Source organism: Nerophis ophidion, linkage group LG02, assembly GCF_033978795.1.
Source record: "Nerophis ophidion isolate RoL-2023_Sa linkage group LG02, RoL_Noph_v1.0, whole genome shotgun sequence".
Taxonomy (NCBI): domain Eukaryota; kingdom Metazoa; phylum Chordata; class Actinopteri; order Syngnathiformes; family Syngnathidae; genus Nerophis; species Nerophis ophidion.
Window position 1 is genome coordinate 37,899,839 of NC_084612.1, and position 24,305 is coordinate 37,924,143.

The following is a 24,305-nucleotide window of genomic DNA, read 5'->3' on the forward strand; positions in this document are numbered from 1 at the left end:
AATACAATAGGATATAGAATGTAATCATGTAATAATAATTAATGGTCATTTAGGTAATGTGCCCCTCAATCCAGTAATATGATCAACACCATAGCTGTGCTTTAATGTTGTGAAAATGCATGTAATACCAATATACACTAAAATAATAATAAACATTCTGTTTCACGCATTTTTTTTATCTACTTCATGTAAGCTAAATTATAGCATACTTAAATAATTTAACCTGACTAGAACATGTATGTATATATTTTGTATATATAAAGTTAAAGTACCCATGATTGTCACACACACACTGGGTGTGGCGAAATTATTCTCTGTATTTAATGTATTTATATATGTAATGTATATGTATATATATATATTATATATATATATATATATATATATATATATATATATATATATATATACACACACACACAAATACATACATTATCTTAAAAAATGTTGCATAGTGTCCCCTTAAGGCGGCCTACCTGGCCGATGTACGGGGTATATCCCTGACCTAAAATCACCGAACACCTGACGTCCTTCCAGACACTGATGCAACAAGTGTATCTCTCTCAGAAAATCTCAAACATCTCAGCTGTTCTCGTTTTCGGTTAACCTTTGACACACTCTTCCAAAATGGCTTGGCTCATGTTGTTTATACAGATTAATGTTAATTATGCGAGGTCTTAAAGTCTTAAACAGTTGAATATGTGAGAAAAAAAGTAATGTCGCTGTGTTTTTATCAATTTATTCGACAAAGCAATTACGTTACAATGGTTTATTATAGGAAAGTCACGGTATGAACATTTCTTACCACAGTTATTGTGACCAAAATGATCACAGTTATTATTATCGCGGCAACATTTTTAAAATCTACTCATACTGAAATCCTTTAACCAAATTTTATTTTTTAAAACACAAACACATTCAAAATGTATAAATGTACCTCAAGTGGAAAGTTGAATGTGCATATGAAAGCAACACAAGCATTATAAATAAAGTAATGTGGCAGAAACAAAATAATTCTATAAATAAATAAAAATAAATGGGAAAAATTCCCAAAACGGTACCTTATGGATATAAGACATAACTGCACTTTTTGTCCATATAAATAAAAATAATGTTAATGTATGAGGTCAAGTCTCATATATAGGACTGCACAGTTAGGGGCAAAATAATAATTACGATTATTTTTGTCAATATTGAAATTAATTAAATGAATCATGATTATTCACTATTTTTGGTAAAAACAGTGTTGGTCTGTGAACACGACGCCATCATGTACTTAGTAATATCTAATAAAAATGCTCTAGATTCTGGATTTTTTAATATTTAAAGACAAGTAAATCTGTGTTGGCCCTGCGATGAGGTGGCGACTTGTCCAGGGTGTACCCCGCCTACCGCCCGAATGCAGCTGATATAGGCTCCAGCGACCCCCCGCTAACCCCAAAAGGGACAAGCGGGAGAAAATGGATGGATGGACAAGTATTTGTGTTTTTGTTCATTAACATTATCAGCGTGTCAGCCTTTTCATTACATGATGCCTTTATCTCTATTTTTACATTTTCATAGAGAGAGGTATTTTTGAAGTTATGTACATATATACATGTACTCATGTGTGCACATGTACATGCTGTATTGGGACAGATTCATTGAGAGTTTGAGCAGAAACCTGTCGTATAGGAATTAATTATTCACCATAAAACATTAACAAAATGCTATGTCACATGGATGGTTATTAAAGTAATTACTTTGTGCAATGCAAAAACACACAAGTATAGTAAAAAAAAACATGGTCTTTAATTTTTGATATCAATATAAAACACAAAGTAGTTTGGCTAATAAATCCATCCATTTTCTACCACTTGCCCCTTTTTGGGGTCACGGGTTGGCTAATAAAGATAAAGAAAGTCAAATAAACAAGCTTTGTTCTTCAACAACAACCATGGACTTCAGTGCAACAATTTGAAGAGGAGTGATACCTTACACATCTAACACACAATCTTTGTGCTTGACCGACAACACAGCCAGTAATCAATTCGATGAAATGACAAAACATTGTAGCTAGCTGGAACACTAACAAAGTTTGCAGTTAAATTAAAGGGGAACATTATCACAATTTCAAAAAGGTTAAAAACAATAAAAATCAGTTCCCAGTGGCTTGTTTTATTTTTTGAAGTTTTTTTCAAAATTGTACACCTCCCGGAATATCCCTAAAAAAAGCTTTAAAGTTCTTGATTTTCGCTATTTGCGTTGCGACTGTCCATTTCCCTGTGACGTCATACAGTGCTGCCAATACAAACAACATGGCGGTTACCACAGCAAGATATAGCGACATTAGCTCGGATTCAGACTCGGATTTCAGCGGCTTAAGCGATTCAACAGATTACGCATGTATTGAAACAGATGGTCGGAGTATGGAGGCAGATAGCGAAAACGAAATTGAAGAAGAAATTAAAGCTATTGAGCGAATAGCTATTGGCGCTATTCGGCCATAGCATGGGTGTACCTAATGAAATGGCCCATAGTATGGCTGCCTTATTAGCATCGCCGGTAAAATGTGCAGACCAAACGATCAGGACTTTCGCATCTTGTGACACTGGAGCAACTTAAATATGTCGATTGGTAAGTGTTTGTTTCGCATTAAATGTGGGTATCTAGTTTCAAATGTACATACAGCTAGCGTAAATAGCATGTTAGCATCGATTAGCATAGCATGTTACCATCGATTAGCTGGCAGTCATGCCTTGACCAAATATGTGTGATTAGCACATAAGTCAACAACATCAACAAAACTCACCTTTGTGATTTTGTTGACTTTATCGTTGCAAATGCATCTGCAGGTTATCCATACATCTCTGTGCCATGTCTGTCTTAGCATCGCCGGTCAAATGTGAAGACACTTTGGTACATTCAATGGGGGTCTGGCGGCAGATTTCTTGCCAGTGGTGAAACTTGAATCCCTCCCTGTTAGTGTTGTTACACCCTCCGACAACACATCGACGAGTCATGATGTCTCCAAGGTTCCAAAAAATAGTTGAAAAAACGGAAAATAACAGAGTTGAGACCCGGTGTTTGTAATGTGAAAATGAATATGGCGGGTGTGTTACCTCGGTGACGTCACGTTCTGACGTCATCGCTAAAAGACCGATAAACAGAAAGGCGTTTATTTTGCCAAAATTCACCCATTTAGAGTTCGGAAATTGGTTAAAAAAATACATGGTCTTTTTTCTGCAACATCAAGGTATATATTGACGCTTGCATAGGTTAGGTGATAATGTTCCCCTTTAAAGGACGAGTGAACATCCCATTCAACAAACTACAGACTTCATAAACAAGTTGTGACAACGTTCCCAATACATCGCCTTATGCATGCTTAACTCCCAGTCCCAGCAGCTGACGGAAGTACACTAGCTGCAAGTTCAAAATGAAACTACAACATCAAATATTGTTCTCCACCTTGCGCACTTAATCTCACACCGAGACGCCACGGGAGTCGAAGCGATTGAAACGGAGTGATCAGATCGGTTAGCTAGGAGGGAACATTTTCAAAACAAAGTCCATGGAGTAGCCGCCATGTTTCCCTAGCCGAACATTTCTACCGCGCTTGCGCAGACGCTGCACGCTTCAGTATTCAGGAAGTAAGCAGTTGCCTGAAATGCAACTGCAAGATAAATGACAGCTTTTTGGTAATTAAACATTCAAACTGTGTTACTAACCGCCGTCATTATACTATGTTATGTCATTATACCCTTTATCGTTACATCCCTAGTCCATTAACAAGTATATATATATATATATGTATATATATATATATATATATATATATATATATATATATATATATATATATATATATATATATATATATATATATATATATCCATCCATCCATCCATTTAGTACCACTTATTCCCTTTGGGGTTGCGGGGGGCGCTGGCGCCTATCTCAGCTACAATCGGGCGGAAGGCGGCGTACACCCTGGACAAGTCGCCACCCCATCACAGAAGTATATATATATATATACTTCTGTGCCAGTATAAGTATCTATATATATGTGTATATATATATATATATATATATTATATGTATGTATAATATGTATGTATATATACATATATGTACATATATATGGCGACGTACACCTTGGACAAGTCGCCACCGCATCGCAGAAGTATGTATATATATATATATATATATATATATATATACACACACACATATATATCTATATGTATATATATAATATGTATATGTATGTATATATACATGTATATGTGTATATATATATATATCTATATATATAATATGTATATGTATGTATATATACATGTATATGTGTATATATATATGTATATGTGTATATATATGTATATGTGTATGTCTATATATATGTATATATATATATAGCCATCCATCCATTTTCTACCACTTATTTCTTTTGGGGTCGCGGGGGGCGCTGGTGCCCATCTCCGCTACAATCGGGCGGAAGGCCTACCTTTAACAACACCCTGGACAAGTCGCCACCTCATCGCAGATATATATATATTCATGTATGTATATATATATATATATATATATATATATATATATATATATATATATATATATATATATATATATATATATATATATATATATATATGTATCCATCCATCCATCCATCCATTTAGTACCACTTATTCCCTTTGGGGTTGCGGGGGCGCTGGTGCCTATCTCAGCTACAATCGGGCAGAAGGTGGCGTACACCCTGGACAAGTCGCCACCCCATCACAGAAGTATATATATATATATATATATATATATACTTCTGTGCCAGTATAAGTATCTATATATATATATATATATATATATATATATATATATATATATATATATATATATATATATATATATATATTATATGTATGTATAATATGTATGTATATATACATATATGTACATATATATGGCGACGTACACCTTGGACAAGTCGCCACCGCATCGCAGAAGTATATATATATATATATATATATATATATACACACACACATATATATCTATATGTATATATATAATATGTATATGTATGTATATATACATGTATATGTGTATATATATATATCTATATATATAATATGTATATGTATGTATATATACATGTATATGTGTATATATATATGTATATGTGTATATATATGTATATGTGTATGTATATATATATGTATATATATATATAGCCATCCATCCATTTTCTACCACTTAATTCTTTTGGGGTCGCGGGGGGCGCTGGTGCCCATCTCCGCTACAATCGGGCGGAAGGCCTACCTTTAACAACACCCTGGACAAGTCGCCACCTCATCGCAGATATATATATATATGAATATATATATATGAATATATATATATGAATATATATATATATTATATATATACACACACATATATATATATATATATATATTAGGGCTGCAACAACTAATCGATTAAAATCGATTATAAAAACTGTCATTTTGATTAGTAAGGGAAATTGGAGTAACATGTAATCTGTGGCTGAATTCAACCAACTTTCTTTTCATGGAGGATTTAGGGTTTAAAGAGCATATCACTGCGTCCTTAGCGACAAGGGAAGTATAGTCTCCTCTAAGCCCATCTCTCCTGATACGCTCCTTGCTGATACACTCATCACATGCATCTACCTTCCACAAATGAGATATGATTGTGGTGATTGAAATTTCCAGAGGCTGTCACAATCATTTTGATTTGAAAATAGACAGGAGATAATGGGAGAGACAGGCCTGTTATTAGAGCCCTGTCAGGGCTAAAATGATGCACCAAAGTGAAGAGGTTAAAGACACAGCTTCCTTGTTAATAATTAATTGCCGTGCGTGTGGTGGATCCACTTCATTGCTCCCAGTCATCACTTGATAATTGCTTTACATTTAATTTGGCTACAGTGACTGTTTTTCAAGGTGTTTAAATTGTGCTTCAATTTAATATGGTCTCAGACTGAGACAGCAGTTTGGTCATGGACCAGTGATTAAAAAAATGACAAGGTAGACTGAAGGTATAAGTCAGTCATTGAGTTACATTTGCACATCTAATTCACACAGCTAACCTAACCTACAGTGTAAATGTCATCAATGCTGATAAAAAGAAATGTATAGGAGTATAAGCCAATATTCTGGTTATCATATTGCCTTAGAGATGCTACGTGCGTGACTTTGATACATTTAAATAATCCATCCATCCATCTTCTACCGCTTGTTAATAATTTATTAAATGTATTTTAGATACAATCAAATAGTTAAATTTTTTCACATGTTTTGTTTTGTGCTGTATACAGTAAGCTGTCATATATGTGTGAAAAGTCAAATTCGGAACACAGTAAGTTGTTAAAGGTAGGCCTGGGCCAATAAACTTTATATTGTCGCGTAAATGACTGCCGATTAACGATATTATTATTTTGAGACCAAATGAAGCACTATTGTAATCATATTACATAATAATAAAAATGCAAGTAACACCTTCAAACGCAATACACTTTTAGATACTTATTAGTATTTTTAAAATTGTAATTATAAGGTTCAGAGTTGTATTTTTAAAAAAAATAAGTTGTCTGTCTATTTGTGTTGGCCCTGTGACAACGTGGTGACTTGTCCAGCCCCTCTGTTAGCGGTAAAAAGTGGATGGATGGAAGTAAACAAACAATAGAAAAAGGATTTGCAAATCTTTGTTAACAAAAATGTAACTTAATTAATATTGAACATCATTAAGTGCTGTTTTCTGCACAGTTGAAAAAAACTGGGTCTTTTTTTTTTTTGGATCACTTTCCAAACAATTTGGCATACTGGCTTGTTTGTGTTGATCGGCCCATCTATCCATCCATTTTCTGCTGCTTGTCCCTTTCGGGGTCACGGGGGGTGCTGGAGCCTATCTCAGTTGCAGTCAAGGCGGAAGGCTGTGTACACCCTGGACAAGTCGCTACCTCATCGCAGGGCCAACAGAGAAAGACAGACAACATTCACACTCACATTCACACACTGGGGCCAATTTAATGTTGTCAATCAACCTATCCCCAGGTGGGGATAGGTTGGAGGAAGGTGGGAGGAAGCCGGACTACCCGGATGGAACCCACGCAGTCACAGGGAGAACATGCAAACTTCACATAGAAAGATCCCAAACCCGGGATTGAACTCAGGACATTTGTATTGTGAGGCACATGCACTAACCCCTGTTCCACTGTGCTGTAAATGGGCTCATGTTGCTCCTAAATATTACCACACAGGCATATTTGGCTTTGTGATAATTTTTTCATCCCGCGGGTGGGCTCGGTTGGTAGATCGGTGGTGCCAGCATCTTGAAAGTTCCACGTTCCATCCCTGCTTCTGCCATTCTAGTCACTTCCGTTGTGTCCTTGGGCCAGACACATTGCCCACCTGCTCCCAGTGCCACCCACACTGGTTTAAACGTTGCTTAAAGATGTAGATATTGGGTTTCAACATGGGGTTAGTGCGTCTGCCTCACAGTACGAAGGTCCTGCAGTCCTGGGTTCAAATCCAGGCTCGGGATCTTTCTGTGTGGAGTTTGCATGTCCTCCCCGTGAATGCGTGGGTTCCCTCCGGGTACTCCGGCTTCCTCCCACTTCCAAAGACATGCACCTGGGGATAGGTTGATTGGCAACACTAAATTGGCCCTAGTGTGTGAATGTGAGTGTGAATGTTGTCTGTCCATCTGTGTTGGCCCTGCGATGAGGTGGCGACTTGTCCAGGGTGTACCCCGCCTTCCGCCCGATTGTAGCTGAGATAGGCACCAGCGCCCCCCGCGACCCCAAAAGGGAATAAGCGGTAGAAAATGGATGGATGGATGGAATTTAAAGTGCTTTGAGTCTCTAGAGAAAAGCACTATATACATTTAATTCACTTCAATTCATTACCTTGCAGTGCTTCTCACTAGGGGACCAGGAAAGCAGGGATGTGGTTGTTGTGATAGCTTGACATGGTGATGTTACTGTTGTATCATTGCTTGCTCCTAAAAGTAAAGTTGTTTATCAAGGCAAAACTGTCAGCACCTGTTATTAATTGCAGGACCGAATTTATTTGCTTCTGCTCCTCTGGTAGGACAGAATACACTGTTTGATCGTTTGCTTTATTGCAACGTCCCTTATCACATGATTACGCACAAATTCACGAGATTTCGTACCGTCCGCACTATTTCCCTGCAAGATGCAGTCGCAACAGAACGGCGGCGGGGACAACTGCACTGTGAATAGCGGCGCTGTGCCAACGTTTAGCATCCGTTCCGCATTCAGTGGAAATCCGGCGTTACAGGCTGCTGTGTGTGTTGGATTTAACTCCTGTTGGGCCCAGTGGTGCTTTGTGTTGTGTTGGACTGTGCTGCATGTGGGACTCAGGCGTTTCATACGAGGCAGAATTAAACCCACCACTGGTTAAAGAAGCCACAATGACATGAAAATCGCTCTGAGGAAAAGAGATGGGCATATTGGCCGTGACGCATGTTATTTTGCAAAGGGCACACGGCCAAACAGAGGGGCAACGAGAGCCATGGCCGTCGTGGCTGTCGTGAAATTCCTGCCCTGGTTACAACAACAGAATACAACAGACAGAATTGCAGTTTGCATGTGTAACCAATGTCAGTTAGTGTGGTAGTGAGATAGTAAACTGGTTAAACTCACTCCCCCCCACCTTAAGAGCTGCATGGGTTGACAGTCCATAGCTTTTAGCTTGCTGGTTAGCATTGTTCAACTTAACTCTTAATCAGTGGGAATATGTGATTGTAAGTTCGAGCCTGTTGTGTGCATAGATGGACTGCGCAGGATGTCACTGTTCCACATGTGTCACACTCTTTTTGAAAATGTTTTTCAATAATCCTTTTTTTGTTTGCTAATTAAGCACGTGGGTAAGCCAGCATCAGTGGCAGTAAAATCAAAGCAATCTATTCATGTAGAAGTAACCCAGAAAGCATAAGACATCAATACAATGTTTATCATATATACATGCCCTTCAAAATTGACGTTGCAAAATAGTTGTATTTGTGAATCGAGACAACATTGGTCAAATCAACGTCACAACCGGTCATTGAATAAACATTGTCAAAAAGCATGTTGTTTCAACGTTGTATTTGTGTTCTTTACTGAAGATATGTCCAAGCTGCACCACAAGGTGTTTCTCAAATCTAGTGTGACTGGCCTAGCCAGTGACTTCCAGGAAAGTCTGAATGACAACCGTGAAAGTGTGGTGACAACTGGAGAGACAGTGGATAGCCCGGAGAGACGGCAACGGGGCAGTAAAGGTTAGCACCCTGCACTGCAGCTCCCGTTAGGGATCACCCACAATACGCTACAGAAAGCCCTAAAGAAACATACCCCCAGGGGTGCCCGAGAGGGGGGGAGGATGAGCACCCCAAACTGACGGATCTTTTGGTACCAGACATTCGCGACGGATTATCGACAACGACAGCAACCTGTTTTTGCGGCAAGGTCTGTAAGAACCTGAGAGGCCCGTGGATCCACCAGGCCAGGATGGGCTGCATAAGGAGAAAGCAAGCTGAGCAACTCACAGGACAGTGCCTAGTACTGACCCTGGGGAGATGGAGGAGGAGCAGGAACCGGACTCACCCCACAGTGTCCAGAACCTCCAAGCTCAACATGCTGCACCTGGCAAACCATCTGAACAGTGCCGGGTCTTATGGCCTGCTACAAACAAGGAATCTGAATGGCGACAGTTTGACGAAGATGTTGATGCTTGATGCAGCATGCAGAAGGAAGTTGATCGGCGACTGCAGCTGATGAGCACACTGATCATCAGCTTGGGTGATGAGAGATTCGGCATCAAACAACCCAAGGCTCAGAACACTGCCTGGCCAAACCGGCGGGAGACCAAGATCGCCCAGCTCAGGAAAGAACTGAAAGCCTTTAAACAACAGTATAAGAGGGCAAGTGAGGAGGAAAGACCAGCCCTGTCAGAGCTCAGGGACATCCTGAAGCAGAATCTCATCTCTCTCCGACGTGCTGAGGGGCATAGGAGGAGGGGCAGAGAGCGCGCACTGCTTTCATAGCAAACCCTTTTGGATTTACGAAACAGCTGCTGGGGCAGAAGCGGAGCGGGACCAATGTCTGCTCTGAAGAGGAGATCAATCAGCACTTCAGTAACACATAAAGCGACAGTAGGAGAGAAGAAGATCTGCCCCCCTGCAGAGGGCTACCTACACCATCAGAACCCTCCTTCCAGTTTAACATCAAAGAGCCCACCTTGCCAGAAGTCAGGGACACCATCCGAGCCGCAAGGATCAGTGCAGCTCCAGGCCCAAGTGGAGTGCCATACAAAGTCTACAAGCATTGCCCGAGACTCCTGGGGAGGTTGTGGAGACTCATCAGGGTAGTATGGCGGAGGGATAAGGCCGCCAAGCAGTGGCGCCATGCAGAGGGGGTATGGATACCAAAGGAGGAGAATACAAGTGACATCACGCAGTTCCGCACCATCTCCCTGCTCAGCGTGGAAGGCAAGATCTTTTTCAAGATTCTTGCCAACAGGTTGACAGAGTACTTCCTGAGGAATTCCTACATCGACACCACAGTGCAGAAAGGAGGAGTCCCAGGCATGCCAGGCTGCTTGGAATACACAGGAGTGGTTACCCAGCTGATCTGGGAGGCAAGGGAAAATCAAGGAGACCTGGCTGTCCTTTCCAAACACCAGCTCCCAGTCAGGCATAAAATCTCCTTCGTCACAGCAGGGGGAAATCCACAGCCAGTGACTGGCGGCTTCAGGTGGATCTTGGCAGTCAGTTGAAGTTTCCAGAGCACATAGCTAGGACATTACTGAGGCCAGACCTTGTTTTAACTTCTGACTCAAAGAAGCATGTTGTGCTGCTGGAATTTACAGTCCCATGGGAAGACCAGATGGAGGAGGCCCATGAGCAAAAGAAGGCCAAATACCTTGAGCTAGACGAGGCGTGCAGAGAAAGCGGCTGTAGGGCCCGCTGTGAGCCTATAGAAGTGGGCTGCAGGGACTTTCTAGGGAAATCTGTGCCTCAAACATTCAGACTTCTTGGAATCAGAGGGTTGCTGGAGAGAAAAGCCACCAGAAATATCAGCGAGGCTGCTAAGAAAGCCTCAAGGTGGTTGTGGATCAAGAGGGGAGACGGATGGAGTGGCACGCTGCTTGGACACAAGCCGTTCGGTCGCCAAGACGAGGGTGTCTAGAGATCAAAGACCCGAAACACCCAATGAACCTCGGTTCTTTACTGAAGATGTGTCCAAGCTGCACCACAAGGTGTTTCTCAAATCTAGTGTTGTAAAATTTTGCTAACGCTCACCAACATTTAATGATCAAATCAACGTCAGAACCAAACATTGATTAACCGTTGTTAAAAAGAATGTTGTTCCAATGTTAGGTTTGAGTTACTCAACATCAGGACCTAATTCAACAAGTTCTCAGCGTTATTTTAATGTCTTGTGCCTCCACAGAAGCTATCGATTTTCTTCAATGTTCTTTTTTGCAATGTGTTCATGGTTAACTTGTCACGTGTGTAGGACCATCAAAAAGCCGTCGCCCCCATGTGTTTCAACACACACGCAGATACAAAGTGGCTCTCCCTAACTTTCCCTTGCCTTTCTCTCGCTCATCCAATCACCACTCAGAACTCCGTCTGTACACATTCACGTCCTTACAGATAATTTGAAACAATACAAATCTTAAAAAATTACGCATTTTCTTCTTGTCGGTGTTACAAAAAAATCCCAGAGCTTTTTGAAGGGAACTACGACAAGGAAGCTGAAGAACCACGAGTCGCTAATCCCTACCTCTTCAAACTATACAGGACCATAGATGGGTACCGAATTTGGCACTTGGTGGTAAAAGAAGCATATATTTTTGTCTCACGCTTCAAATTGCTGTGTTCGATTGGTGGCCGGCTCACAAGTCCATTTTCACTTTGGCCCTTGGAAGAAAAAAGTTTGGGCACAAACCTTGCTTTGTGCTCGAGGAACTACAGGGTACCAAACACCCTGGCCTCTTTGAAGGCCACGTCTGGCCTATGTACTTGAAACACTAGAAAATAATGTGGAAAATAAGGCAATCTTACAATTTTCCATGCCAATAAAGCAAGCATGCCGGATTTTAAGCGCTCAAAAGTAAGGCTTCATTCATCCATCAATTTTCTATCGCTTATTCCCTTCGGAGTAGCGGGGGGTGCTGGTGCCTAAGGCTCAAACTTTCAAAATACGCTGTCGCATTAATAAATTAAATTGTATATACCATATACATGGTTAGCATTTGCAGTTTTACAACGGTGATTAGGGATAGGCGCTTATATGATCTGGATCAATGGATGTGATTATTCTCGATCTAACGTGGCGGAGATGTCTGTTACAAGATACCACAGTAGTAAACAGGAAGAAAGCAAAAGTACTCTATAATCCAGTACCGGACAATCTGCCTTTACGGATCGTAGTCCTGTGTGTGTGTTTGTGTACGTGTGTGTTAAAGTCAGGCTCTTCACAACGTAATTAATGTCCAATAATTGTTGTGCCTCCTTACCCTCACATGGCTGGAAGTAGAGCACATGCAGGAGAACACAATAAAGAAATATGGCCAACACTAGCATACAGTGCGTTCGGAAAGTAATCCAGGCACCTCCACCTTTGGGCAGTTTCGCTCATTCCTCTTTCCAGCACCTTTCAAGCTCATCTAGGTTGAATGGGAAGCATTTTGTGTGCAGCCATTTTCAGATCTCTCCAGAGATGTTTAATCGGATTCAAGTCTGTGCCAATGAAGGACATTTACTGAGTTGTCCTGAAGCCATTCCTTTGAGATATTGGCTGTGATTTACTGAGTTGTCCTGAAGCCATTCCTTTGAGATATTGGCTGTGATTTACTGAGTTGTCTTGAAGCCATTCCTTTGAGTTATTGGCTGTGAGCTTAGGGTTGTTGTCCTGCTGAAAGACAAGAGCGCGCTGGAGCAGGTTTTAACCCAGGATGTCTCTGTACATTGTTGTCTTCATCTTTCCCTTTATCCTGACTAGTCTCACAGTTCCTGTTGCTAAAATCATCCCCACAGCATGATGCTGACACCACCATGATTTACTGTAGGGATTTTTATTGTGTGTAGAATTTGGAGTACAAAAATTAAATGATCCCGTTTTAGAATTAAGCTGTAATATTACAAAATGTGGAAAAGTTAAAGCGCCGTCAATACTTTCTAGATTTACTGTAGAAGTTGAAACACAACATTTAGAAAAAGGACCAATGACTTCAGTGGCAGACTTTTGTCTCACTGACTGCTGAAGCGCACATTCTGGGGTGTGCGGTAATTCTGCTCTAAATGCGGACTTGGAGGCAGGCACAGAATGTCTTTGTGACTGAACTATTGATTTTGACTGGCAGAACAAATCTAAGTTAATCAGAATTTTTAATTTTTTTTAATATCTAAATGTTTTTGAGTAATAATAAATAAGTAATGTCTTATAGTATTCAGTACAGCAATGAGTTTTTGTTTACTGGAGAATGCAGGTTTTGATGACAAGCAATATTAACGAAACAACTTTAGGAGGAAAAAAAGTTTTCTTTACCCCCATAAAACGTACCGAAAAACAACCAAAACTGTGGCCCTAAAAATCAATGTACGGACCGTAACGTAGGTTACCGGTATCGTTGCACCTCTATAGTAGACATAATCATAGATTAGAACAAAATGACAGAACATGCAGCTGAAGGAAGCAAAATAAATGATAGCTCTAACTAGGGACGGCGTGGCGCAGTGGGAGAGTGGCCGTGCGCAACCCGAGGGTCCCTGGTTCAAATCCCACCTAGAACCAACCTCGTCACGTCCGTTGTGTCCTGAGCAAGACACTTCACCCTTGCTCCTGATGGGTGCTGGTTGGCGCCTTGCATGGCAGCTCCCTCCATCAGTGTGTGAATGTGTGTGTGAATGGGTAAATGTGGAAGTAGTGTCAAAGCGCTTTGAGTACCTTGAAGGTAGAAAAGCGCTATACAAGTACAACGCATTTATTTATCATTTATCATTTAACTACAAATGGGAATTTTTTCCGGTTCCAATTCCACTTCTTGACAATTTGGTTTCTTATCAGTTCTCTTATTGATTCTTTTTTGAAAAAGAAGTTCAACAAACAGATAGATTAGCATCAACTTTTTTAGTGTGAGGGTAACATGACCTTATAAAGCCTGCAGTGAGGTCTTAAAAGGCATCTTTAAAAAAATATATATAATAAATAATGTTCTGTAAAATATACAAAATAAATCATTTGAAAACTAGAAAAGAATGCAACATTTAGTAACATGTGATATGAACTCATTACGTGCAAAGTGAGAGATGTCAATACTTTTTTCATTATAATTGATGGTTATTGCTAACATCTTATGAAAACCTTAAATTTAAAATCTCAGAAAATGTGGGGTTTCAAAAACTGTAAGTCATGATCATCAAATTTATAAAAAATAATCTCTTGACATATCTCACTTCACATGTAATGAGTTAATATCACAGGTGCTAGTTTCACATTTGAAATTGAATTGCTGACATTAATGGAGTTTTACACAAATTCTATTTGTTTTAGTATCATCTTTATAACGTAATGACTTAGTCAAAATAAGGTTGGAAGAAAAACTTTTTTTTTTCTTTGACTACAATTGAATACCATACTTGCCAACCCTCCCGAATTTTCCGGGAGACTCCCGAAATTCAGCGCCTCTCCCGAAAACCTCCCGGGACAAATATTCTCCCGAAAATCTCCCGGTTTTCAGCCAGAGCTGGAGGCCATGCCCCCTCAAGCTCCATGCGGACATGAGTGAGGACAGCGTTTTTTCACGTTCGCTTTCCCACGATGTAAACAGCATACCTGCCCAATCACGTTATTCCATAGGAGGCGTCCGGCATACCGCCGATGAGCATGGTGCATTTGGAGAAGATCTTCTCGGCGTCCGTGTTGGCGCACACGTTTAGAGCCGACGCTGGTCAGGCTGCTGAGGGTGAAGTAGAGGGCGGCGATGTACGAGCTGCGCATCGACGGGCCGCTGACCGTGTTGTTGATGTAGGGCAGTTGTCCCCAACCACCGGGCCGTGGCCCGAAACCGGTCCGTGGATCGATTTTTTAAATTTTTTATTTTTTATTTTTATTAAATCAACATAAAAAACACAAGATACACTTACATTAGTGCACCAACCCAAAAAAACTCCCTCCCCCATTTACACTCATTCACACAAAAGGGTTGTTTCTTTCTGTTATTACTATTTCTGGTTCCTACAATATATATAAATATATATCAATACAGTCTGCAAGGGATACAGTCCATAAGCACACATGATTGTATATTTTTTTATCAACCCCCGTCGGACAAAATTTCAAGCTTTGACCGGTCCGCAGTTACAAAAAGGTTGGTGACCACTGACGTAGGGCATCTCCAGGCGTTTGACCAGCTCATGGAGCCATCCTTGGGGAAGAGATGGGAGGACAACAGGGTGACAATAACAAAATCATCCAGACTAGAGATAAATTGTATTATTTTGTTTATCTTACCTAAAAATAAATATATTTATTAATTAAAAAAAAAACTAAATACATTTTTACTATATTTTGCTAAAAACATCAAAATTAATTGTATTTTTATTTTCTCTGACTCCTTATTACATCCAGCCATAGAATTGTACATTAAAATAAATATATTTGAAGTAATTAATTTTAAATGATCATAATATTTCATTTAAAATGACCATATTTAATTATTAAAATAATTGCTTGTTTATCAACAACTATAGCATTTTATTCATTACATTTTGAAGCTCTCAGAAGCCAAGTTACAGTATGTTATATTCCTTAAGATTCATTTATGCAAGTTTGAAGTATCAATCATCTAAACACAGTTTTGTTTGCATATTTTCAGGATGTATATGTATCGCTATATATATATATATATATATATATATATATATGTATGTATATATATATATATATAAATATATATATATATATATATATATATATATATGAAATACTTGACTTGGTGAATTCTAGCTGTAAATATACTCCTCCCCTCTTAAACACACCACGCCCCAACCACCCCCACCTCCCGAAATCGGATCTCTCAAGGTTGGCAAGTATGTTGAATACTCACATACCGAAAGAAAGGAGTGTGTATTGTGGCAAATGGGTCTAATGGGCCTTTGACCACAAACGTATTCTCTGCTTGGTGCGATTTGTTTAGCAAAAGACGGGAACTGGAGCTGGTACCGCCTGCCTCGGGGCCAGTCAGAATCGGTCTCTCGTCAATCTCATCTAAAAAAGAAGGCATTCATTTGAATTCACCAGGTAATAGCGCTAACATGATTGGCGGTATTTTTTAGTACCTGTTGTATTGAGATGACGTGCTCGCATTATTACTGCTGGAATAAGATCAAAGTGGTTCAAAGATGTATCATTTATAGTTATTGCATGCTGGTGTTCAAATGTTTCAGCATGTTGCTCGTATTTTCTCTGAGTGATAAAATAGCAGCCTTGCGATCATTACAAGTCGTGTTATTGCAATCTTTTCTTGTAAAATACATCTTTATTGCTAAAATTAATGATAGGTTTGCCAGGCCAATTTAAGGCATATATTATTACATTGTCAAGTTACTGTGTTGTTCCAATTTAGTTTGTTTTTTACACTCAGTATGTTAATAAGATGTTCAACTAAACTAAGTTTATTTAGCTCAAACTGGCACGTTAAAACAATATAAAACAATGGTGATAATAATCGAGATCGGATGATTTGAAAAAATTAATGGTGATACATAATTTTTCAATATCGCCCAGCACTGACGGTGATTTCAACACCCCTATATTTGGTAATGAAAACTACAACTAAGATGCACGTTACAAACAAACAGCTGGTGTATAATAGGTACAATACTTACAGTACGAACACTTTTTGGGCTCAAAAAAAACAAAACTGCCACATTTAACTTACAGGCAAATACTACTTTTCTCAATATGGCACCACACTTAAGACAAACTGAAATGAATGCATACTGGAAAGAAATATGAGTGTAAGAAAAGATGTGATCAGCTCAGTGTTGCATAAAAAAAAAATGTATTTTATTATGAACAAATGTACTTTTATTACCAGACGAACACAAAAACACTGAAAAATAATACCAAATAGTACTGGTATTGATTCTTATTTGCTGGTATTTGATACTGCATCGGGTCAAATGTTAAACGCACCCAACTTAACCAACTATTAGCTTGTTATCAACTAGCAGTTGGATGAAATATAGGTTTTGTAATACTGTCGCTGTCCAGTCTGCAGTTGATGATGATTGTTTTTTTGTGCGCCTCATTAATATCAGTGTGCTATTCACACTGTTAAGTGTATCGAAACAGACAATGAAAACTGCCTTTGGCTTTGTTATATTTTTAATGATCGTCTGTGTTGTTAAATTTTTTTGACAATGCTCCACATCACAACATGCCTAAAACATTTTGTCTGATACTAATTTGATCTAATAACATTTGAATTGTAATTCATTTTGAGTCTTTTTTTCTGTCACTCCTGAAAGGACATCACTTGATCGTATTGTTTGTCTTATGGAGGAAATATAATGAGAGGAAATTAAATTTTTTGTTTTAATTTGCTGATTTGTTATGTTTATGCTTAGCATTCTGCAAGTTTTGTCATCAGTAACATATTTATCAGTATGTTTTGTTTTCAATATTTAGATGGCAACACAGTTACAGGTTCATTGGCAAAATATCACAACATGCAATTCCTATCCATATCAAATGTATCTGACAGCACCAATAACACAAAACAGAAAATTCAGACTTTTACCATCTAAAATTTTTTTAGTAACTTTTTAATGGATAGGACTATTTTTCTTTTGCAGTCAATTTGGGTAAGAGGAAATACTGTATTTTTGCTTGCACCCTAGATGGCCGAAGCAGCGTTTAGTGGGTTAGGGAAAAACACAGCATCAAGAGGCATCGCAGAGAGGGAAGTGCCTCACATACGTCTGGTTGGTGATGCCGATGTTGAGGTAAAGACCTTGTTTACTTAAATGTGTCACACGCAAAAAGCATTTATATTTTTACACAATTTTTATTAAAAAATGATCTGAGTTAATTGTTTTGCTGTATAGTAATTTATCCTTTATTCAACTCACACAGATAATGAGTAAGTTAATTACACCTGGGATAGAAACAAACTGCAGCAGCAAATTCCTCGTTTGTAATTTGAATAGATTTTGACTAAATTATGGGCTTCACGGTGGAAGAGGGGTTAGTGCGTCTGCCTCACAATACGAAGGTCCTGAGTACTCAGGGTTCAATCCCAGGCTCGGGATCTTTCTGTGTGGAGTTTGCATGTTCTTCCTGTGACTGCGTGGGTTCCCTCCGGGTACTCCGGCTTCCTCCCACTTCCAAAGACATGCACCTGGGGATAGGTTGATTGGCAACACTAAATTGGCCCTAGTGTGTGAATATGAGTGTGAATGTTGTTTGTCAGTGTTGGCCCTGCGATGAGGTGGCGACTTGTCCAGGGTGTACCCTGCCTTCCGCCCGAGTGTAGCTGAGATAGGCAGCAGCGACCCTGTCACCCCAAAGGGAATAAGCGGTAGAAAATGGATGGATGGATAGATTGACTAGATTATGTGTTTCCAGAGATGTTTTTAATGTTTGGTTCATTTGTATGTTTAAGTAACGAAAGGCAAAATGGGCCTCAGTTATAAGCTCAGTAAAAATCATCTGGTGATTTTGACGTGCGAATGTTAGCAAATGGAAATTATGAATTATTGTTTTCTCACCCAATAGGAAATATACATATTTGGAAAAAAGTTGGGCCACGGTAGTTATGGGGTGGTGTATGCAGCCACACACATTAAAACACAGAGCCGATGGGCCATCAAAACTGTTTGCAAGGCAGAGGTGAGTTTTTCTGATGGCATACCATCAAAAAGTGGAGTTTTTGGACGGAAACAGACACTTTGATATGATTGTGTATCCTTTCAGCCAGGAAGTACAAAAATCAAAATGCTGGAGCAGGAAATCAAAATACTCAAACATGTGGACCACCCTCACATATTACGTTTGGAGGAAATCTATGAAACTGCTCAGGTAAATAAGCCTTGATGTCATTTACATCCAGAATCTTAATCATCACAGACTTTTACAGATTAAGTGGTGAGATGCATCTCTACTTTTTTAAGATGACATATTTGGTTACTGAGCTGTGTGTTGGAGGGGAACTGAAGCAGGCTTTACAACAGAAAAAGTTATTTCCAGAGGAGGAAGCAAAACACATCATCGGCTGTTTAGCTGACGCCATCACTTACCTCCACAAAAAAAGTAAGTAATTTATTTTCACGTAGTGCACCAAAATTGTGATAATTTGCACACTAAATAGAGACTGGTAAACACATAAATATTTTCTAAATGTGTATCTGTTACAGACCCCATACAAAGACAAAAATCAGACATTGCTCTGTCTTGAACTTGTATGTGATGTGCTACAATAATATCAACACAGCACAGAACACACATGACGATTTTGTTATACCAAAGAGCCAGACTCTAGTCATCTAAGCCCGATGTATCGCGTGAACAAACATGATCTAAAGGGGTGGGCGTATCCATCTAAATAGCGATAGTATTATTCCCAAGGTGGGTATTGGTATCGGATCGACACTAGCGTGGTGGGATTGATCATATTGCTGTCGTTTCTCTTTTATACGTCCAGTAAATTACTCCGTCTGCTTCAGAGTTTATGCGACTGTCTAGTCTGTCAATGCAAACAGTGTTATTTTTCACAAATATCAGCGTGTCATGTTAGTTATTTTAGTGGTTTTCTTTACATTTTAAAATTGGTATTCTTGTTACCGTATTCTTTGGACTATCAGGCACCTTTAAAATCTTTGCATTTTCTCAAAAGTCAACAGTGCACTTTATAACTCGGTGTGCCTAATGTACAGATTAATTCTGGTTGTGGTTACCAACCTCAAAGCAATTTTATTTGGCACATAGTGTAATGATAAGTGTGACCAGTAGATGGTAGTCACACATAAGAGATACTGCAAGATCACACTAGCAGGCAAGCCCAAAACTTTGATGTTTTACTGAGAATATAGAACATTACACACGAGCACGGTGCTAAAAAATGTGTTAAAATTTCTGCGGCGGTATAGCTCGGTTGGTAGAGTGGCCGTGCTCGCAACTTGAGGGCTGCAGGTTCAATTCCCGCCTCCGCCATCCTAGTCACTGCCGTTGTGTCCTTGGGCAAGACACTTTACCCACTTGCTCCCGGTGCCACCCACACTGGTTTAAATGTAACTTAGATATTGGGTATCACTATGTAAAGCGCTTTGAGTCACCAGAGAAAAGCGCTATATAAATATAATTCACTTCACTTCACTTCCAACGACTTTGGTAAGCTACGAAACCTCACCGCTTGATGGATTGTCAAGAACATTACTGCTATCGTAGTCATATGTGCTGTGCTTCAACATTCGTGTATTATTATGGTGTGTGTATAAGGACCCCAATGTGGCACCTATTAGAGACATATTATCTGGTGTTTTGTTTTGCAGTATTTTGCAAAACCAACTTGTTTTACCTATTGGTGCCTGCTGATGTGTATTTGGGATCTGCATAGGTCCTGAAAATTTGTGCATGTGCCCCATTGTAGTCCACGCCGAAGTCAATAAGCTCCCTCTTTTTATCTATTCTCTTGTTGTGGGACATTCATCCTCCGGTGTTGCCATTTCTGATACAAAGTAGTGTGCAGTTCTAACTTATATCTATCAGTAGACTTGCTATGGAATCGCTAAAACTACCGGTACAACAAGAATGATGGGGAAAAGATACTGTCGAAGTAATAAGTAAGACCGCCGGCGCCCACAAAATGGTGCATCGTGAAGAGAAAGCGGCTTGAAGATGGTCTGTAAAACATAACCTATGCAACATTTTGACCTAAGGACTACCCTTCCGTAGACCACAAGGAAGTATTTTTAATGTAGCAAAAAACCTATAATACGGCCCCTTTAATGCACCTTATAATCCTGTGCGCATTTTGTATGAATATAGACCTGAATAGACCCGCTCACCGGCAGTGCCCTTTATAATCCGGTGCGCCTAAGGTTTGAAAAATACGGTACGTTGTTACTTTTGTTTACTTTTTGCAATGGTGACTTTTTTCTTCAAACAATTGTACATTACATTATTTTGAATTGTTGTATTAATTATGAAAATACATTTTTTGCACAACATATCTTTTCTGTGTTGTCATAATCAACTAACTAAAGGCAAAGTCACAGTCACTTTTTAATGATTAAGACGTTTCAAGTAAAAAAGTATCGGTATCAGTTTCGGCGGTAACATCCCTGTATTTATATTCTTGGTATCAAATCGATACTATCATTTACAGTATCACCCACTGCTAGAGATCGAACAACATCAAAGAAGAAGCATAACAACCAACCACTGTTGCAAAGAGTGGAAAAACAGGCAATTCAGAGGAGGACCTAGTAGAGAAGTGAATAATGATGACATACTTGCCAACCTTGAGACCTCTGATTTCGGTAAATGGGGGGCGGGAGGGAGCGTGGTTAAGAGTCAAGCATTTCATATATATATATATATATATATATATATATATATATATATATATTGTCACGTCAAAGACTTGACTTTCAGTGAATTCTAGCTATATATATATATTTATTTAATATATATATATATATATATATATATACATATATATATATATGTAAAATAAATACTTGAATTTTTAGTGTTCATTTATTTACACATATACACACACATAACACTCATCTACTCATTGATGCGTTAAGGGTTGAATTGTCCATCCTTGTTCTATTCTCTGTCACTATTTTTCTAACCATACGCATGTACAGTAGATGGCAGTATTGTCCTGTTTAAGAGTGTCACAACATTGCTGTTTACGGCAGGCAAACTGCCTTAAGGTAGACGAAAACGTGACTGCTGTTGTTGTGTGTTGTTACCGCGCTGGGACGTTAATGAAACTGCCTAACAATAAACCCGCATAAGAAACCAAGAACTCGTCCTCGATCATTCTACAGTTGTAAAGTTATTGGGCAGGCACGCTGATTATATTGTGGGAAAGCGGACAAGAAAACAGGCTGTCCTCATTCAGGACCGCATGGAGCTGGAGGGGGCGTGGCCTCCAGCTCCGCCTGAATTTCGGGAGCTTTTCGGGAGAAAATTCGTCCCGGGAGGTTTTCGGGCGAGGCGCTGAATTTCGGGAGTCTCCCGGAAAATCCGGTAGGGTTGGCAAGTATGGATGATGATCTTTGGACTATTAAAAAAAAAAAAAAAAAAAAGAGAGACAGTGTGAACACAGACTTCATAATCTACTGAGGGAGCAACAGAGGGAGATGGAGGTGATTATGAGAGTAAATGATAAATGGGTTGTACTTGTATAGCGCTCTTCTACCTTCAAGGTACTCAAAGCGCTTTGACACTACTTCCACATTTACCCATTCACACACACATTCACACACTGATGGAGGGAGCTGCCATGCAAGGCGCCAACCAGTACCCATCAGGAGCAAGGGTGAAGTGTCTTGCTCAGGACACAACGGACGTGACGAGGTTGGTACTAGGTGGGATTTGAACCAGGGCCCCTCGGGTTGCGCACGGCCACTCTCCCACTGCGCCACGCCGTCCCAAAGTAGTACTCTTTCTGATGGACGCATCAAGATACGTGGGTAATGACACGATTAAAAAACGATATATTTTAAAAACATTTTAAAGTATATGTAATTTTGTATCAAAATGATAATATAATTTTAAAACGGGCTACAACGGCTCCTAGTTTGGCTGCTGATGCAATATTATGTAATATTGCAATAATATGTACCGTATTTTTCGGACTATAAGTCGCAGTTTTTTTCATAGTTTGGACAGGGGTGCGACTTATACTCAGGAGCGACTTATGTGGGAAATTATTAACACATTACCGTAAAATATCAAATAATATTATTTAGCTCATTCACGTAAGAGACTAGACGTATACGATTTCATGGGATTTATCGATTAGGAGCGACAGATTGTTTGGTAAACGTATAGCATGTTCTATATGTTATAGTTATTTGAATGACTCTTACCATAATATGTTACCTTAACATACCAGGCACCTTCTCAGTTGGTTATTTATGCGTCATATAACGTACACTTATTCAGCCTGTTGTTCACTATTCTTTATTCATTCTAAATTGGCTTTCAAATGTCTATTCTTGGTGTTAGGTTTTATCAAATAAATTTCCCCCAAAAATGCGACTTATACTCCAGTGCGACTTTTATTTGTTTTTTCCTTCTTTATTATGCATTTTCGGCAGGTGCGACTTATACTCCGGAGCGACTTATACTCGGAAAAATGCGGTAATACTGTGTTATTTCCTGTTTTAATATTTATCGGTAATCAAACATTTTTATTTACTAATTTACCGTTAATAACTTGTTATTTTCAGTTATACCATGGTTGCATACACACTTATGTTAAAATGTAAAAATACTTTTCTTCTGTTGTATACTTTTCATTAGTTTTGGGTGATACTACAAACTTGGGTTTGGATCCAATAGGACAGTATTGGTCATACAATTACTGATACTTAAAATGTTCAAGATCATTAAATTATACAATTTTTGATCATTATCATAGTCAGACAAAAACACAGAATAGAGGTATAACAATATCAGGTAAATATTTGAATTATTTTCTACCGTTGGCTCTGATTTTAACCTTCTTGTTTGCCCGCTAAATCCTCCTGTGTCCAGGAACGTATTACCTCAGTTTTTAAAGAATTATGACAAATATTTTGTGATACCGATATTGATTTAATCACTGTAGTACTGTCTATATACAGTATATGATATTTGGCATTGTTACTATTTGGCATTTGTGTGTATCCGCCCACCACTCTGAGTTTGATTTTAGTTATTAGCGCCGGTTAGCAGGGCTGTGTGTATCCTCTTACGATGTGTAATATAGTATGTTTACCTGTTCTTGTCTTAGAGTGATACTTGTAATAAACATAGCTTATTATTGCATTCTTGGGGCTTGTGTTGTTTGAAAGACAAACTGTCGCATTTTTTGATTGATTGAAACTTTTATTAGTAGATTGCACAGTTCAGTACATATTCCGTACAATTGACCACTAAATGGTAACACCCGAATAAGTTTTTTAACTTGTTTAAGTCGGGGTCCACGTTAATCAATTCATGGTGCAATACCTGGTCCGTGTTTCTACTCTGGATTAATCTAAAAATACATAGTATGTTTTTATCG

General features: G+C 39.0%; 1 protein-coding gene across 8 annotated transcripts in view; it reads left to right on the forward strand.

The window, feature by feature from the left end:
• stk33 (serine/threonine kinase 33) overlaps positions 1-24,305 on the forward strand; it is a 71,079-nt gene that overhangs the window by 15,045 nt on the left and 31,729 nt on the right. For 5 of the 8 annotated variants that reach the window (XM_061883328.1, XM_061883298.1, XM_061883274.1 and 2 more), the window contains 4 exons: positions 17,917-18,021; positions 18,794-18,907; positions 18,992-19,096; positions 19,189-19,327. In XM_061883328.1, the coding sequence (XP_061739312.1) occupies positions 17,917-18,021; positions 18,794-18,907; positions 18,992-19,096; positions 19,189-19,327 (463 nt within the window). Of the gene's footprint in view, positions 1-17,916; positions 18,022-18,793; positions 18,908-18,991; positions 19,097-19,188; positions 19,328-24,305 lie in introns of those variants that run through there. The other 3 variants (XM_061883315.1, XM_061883320.1, XM_061883307.1) reach the window with 3 other exon arrangements.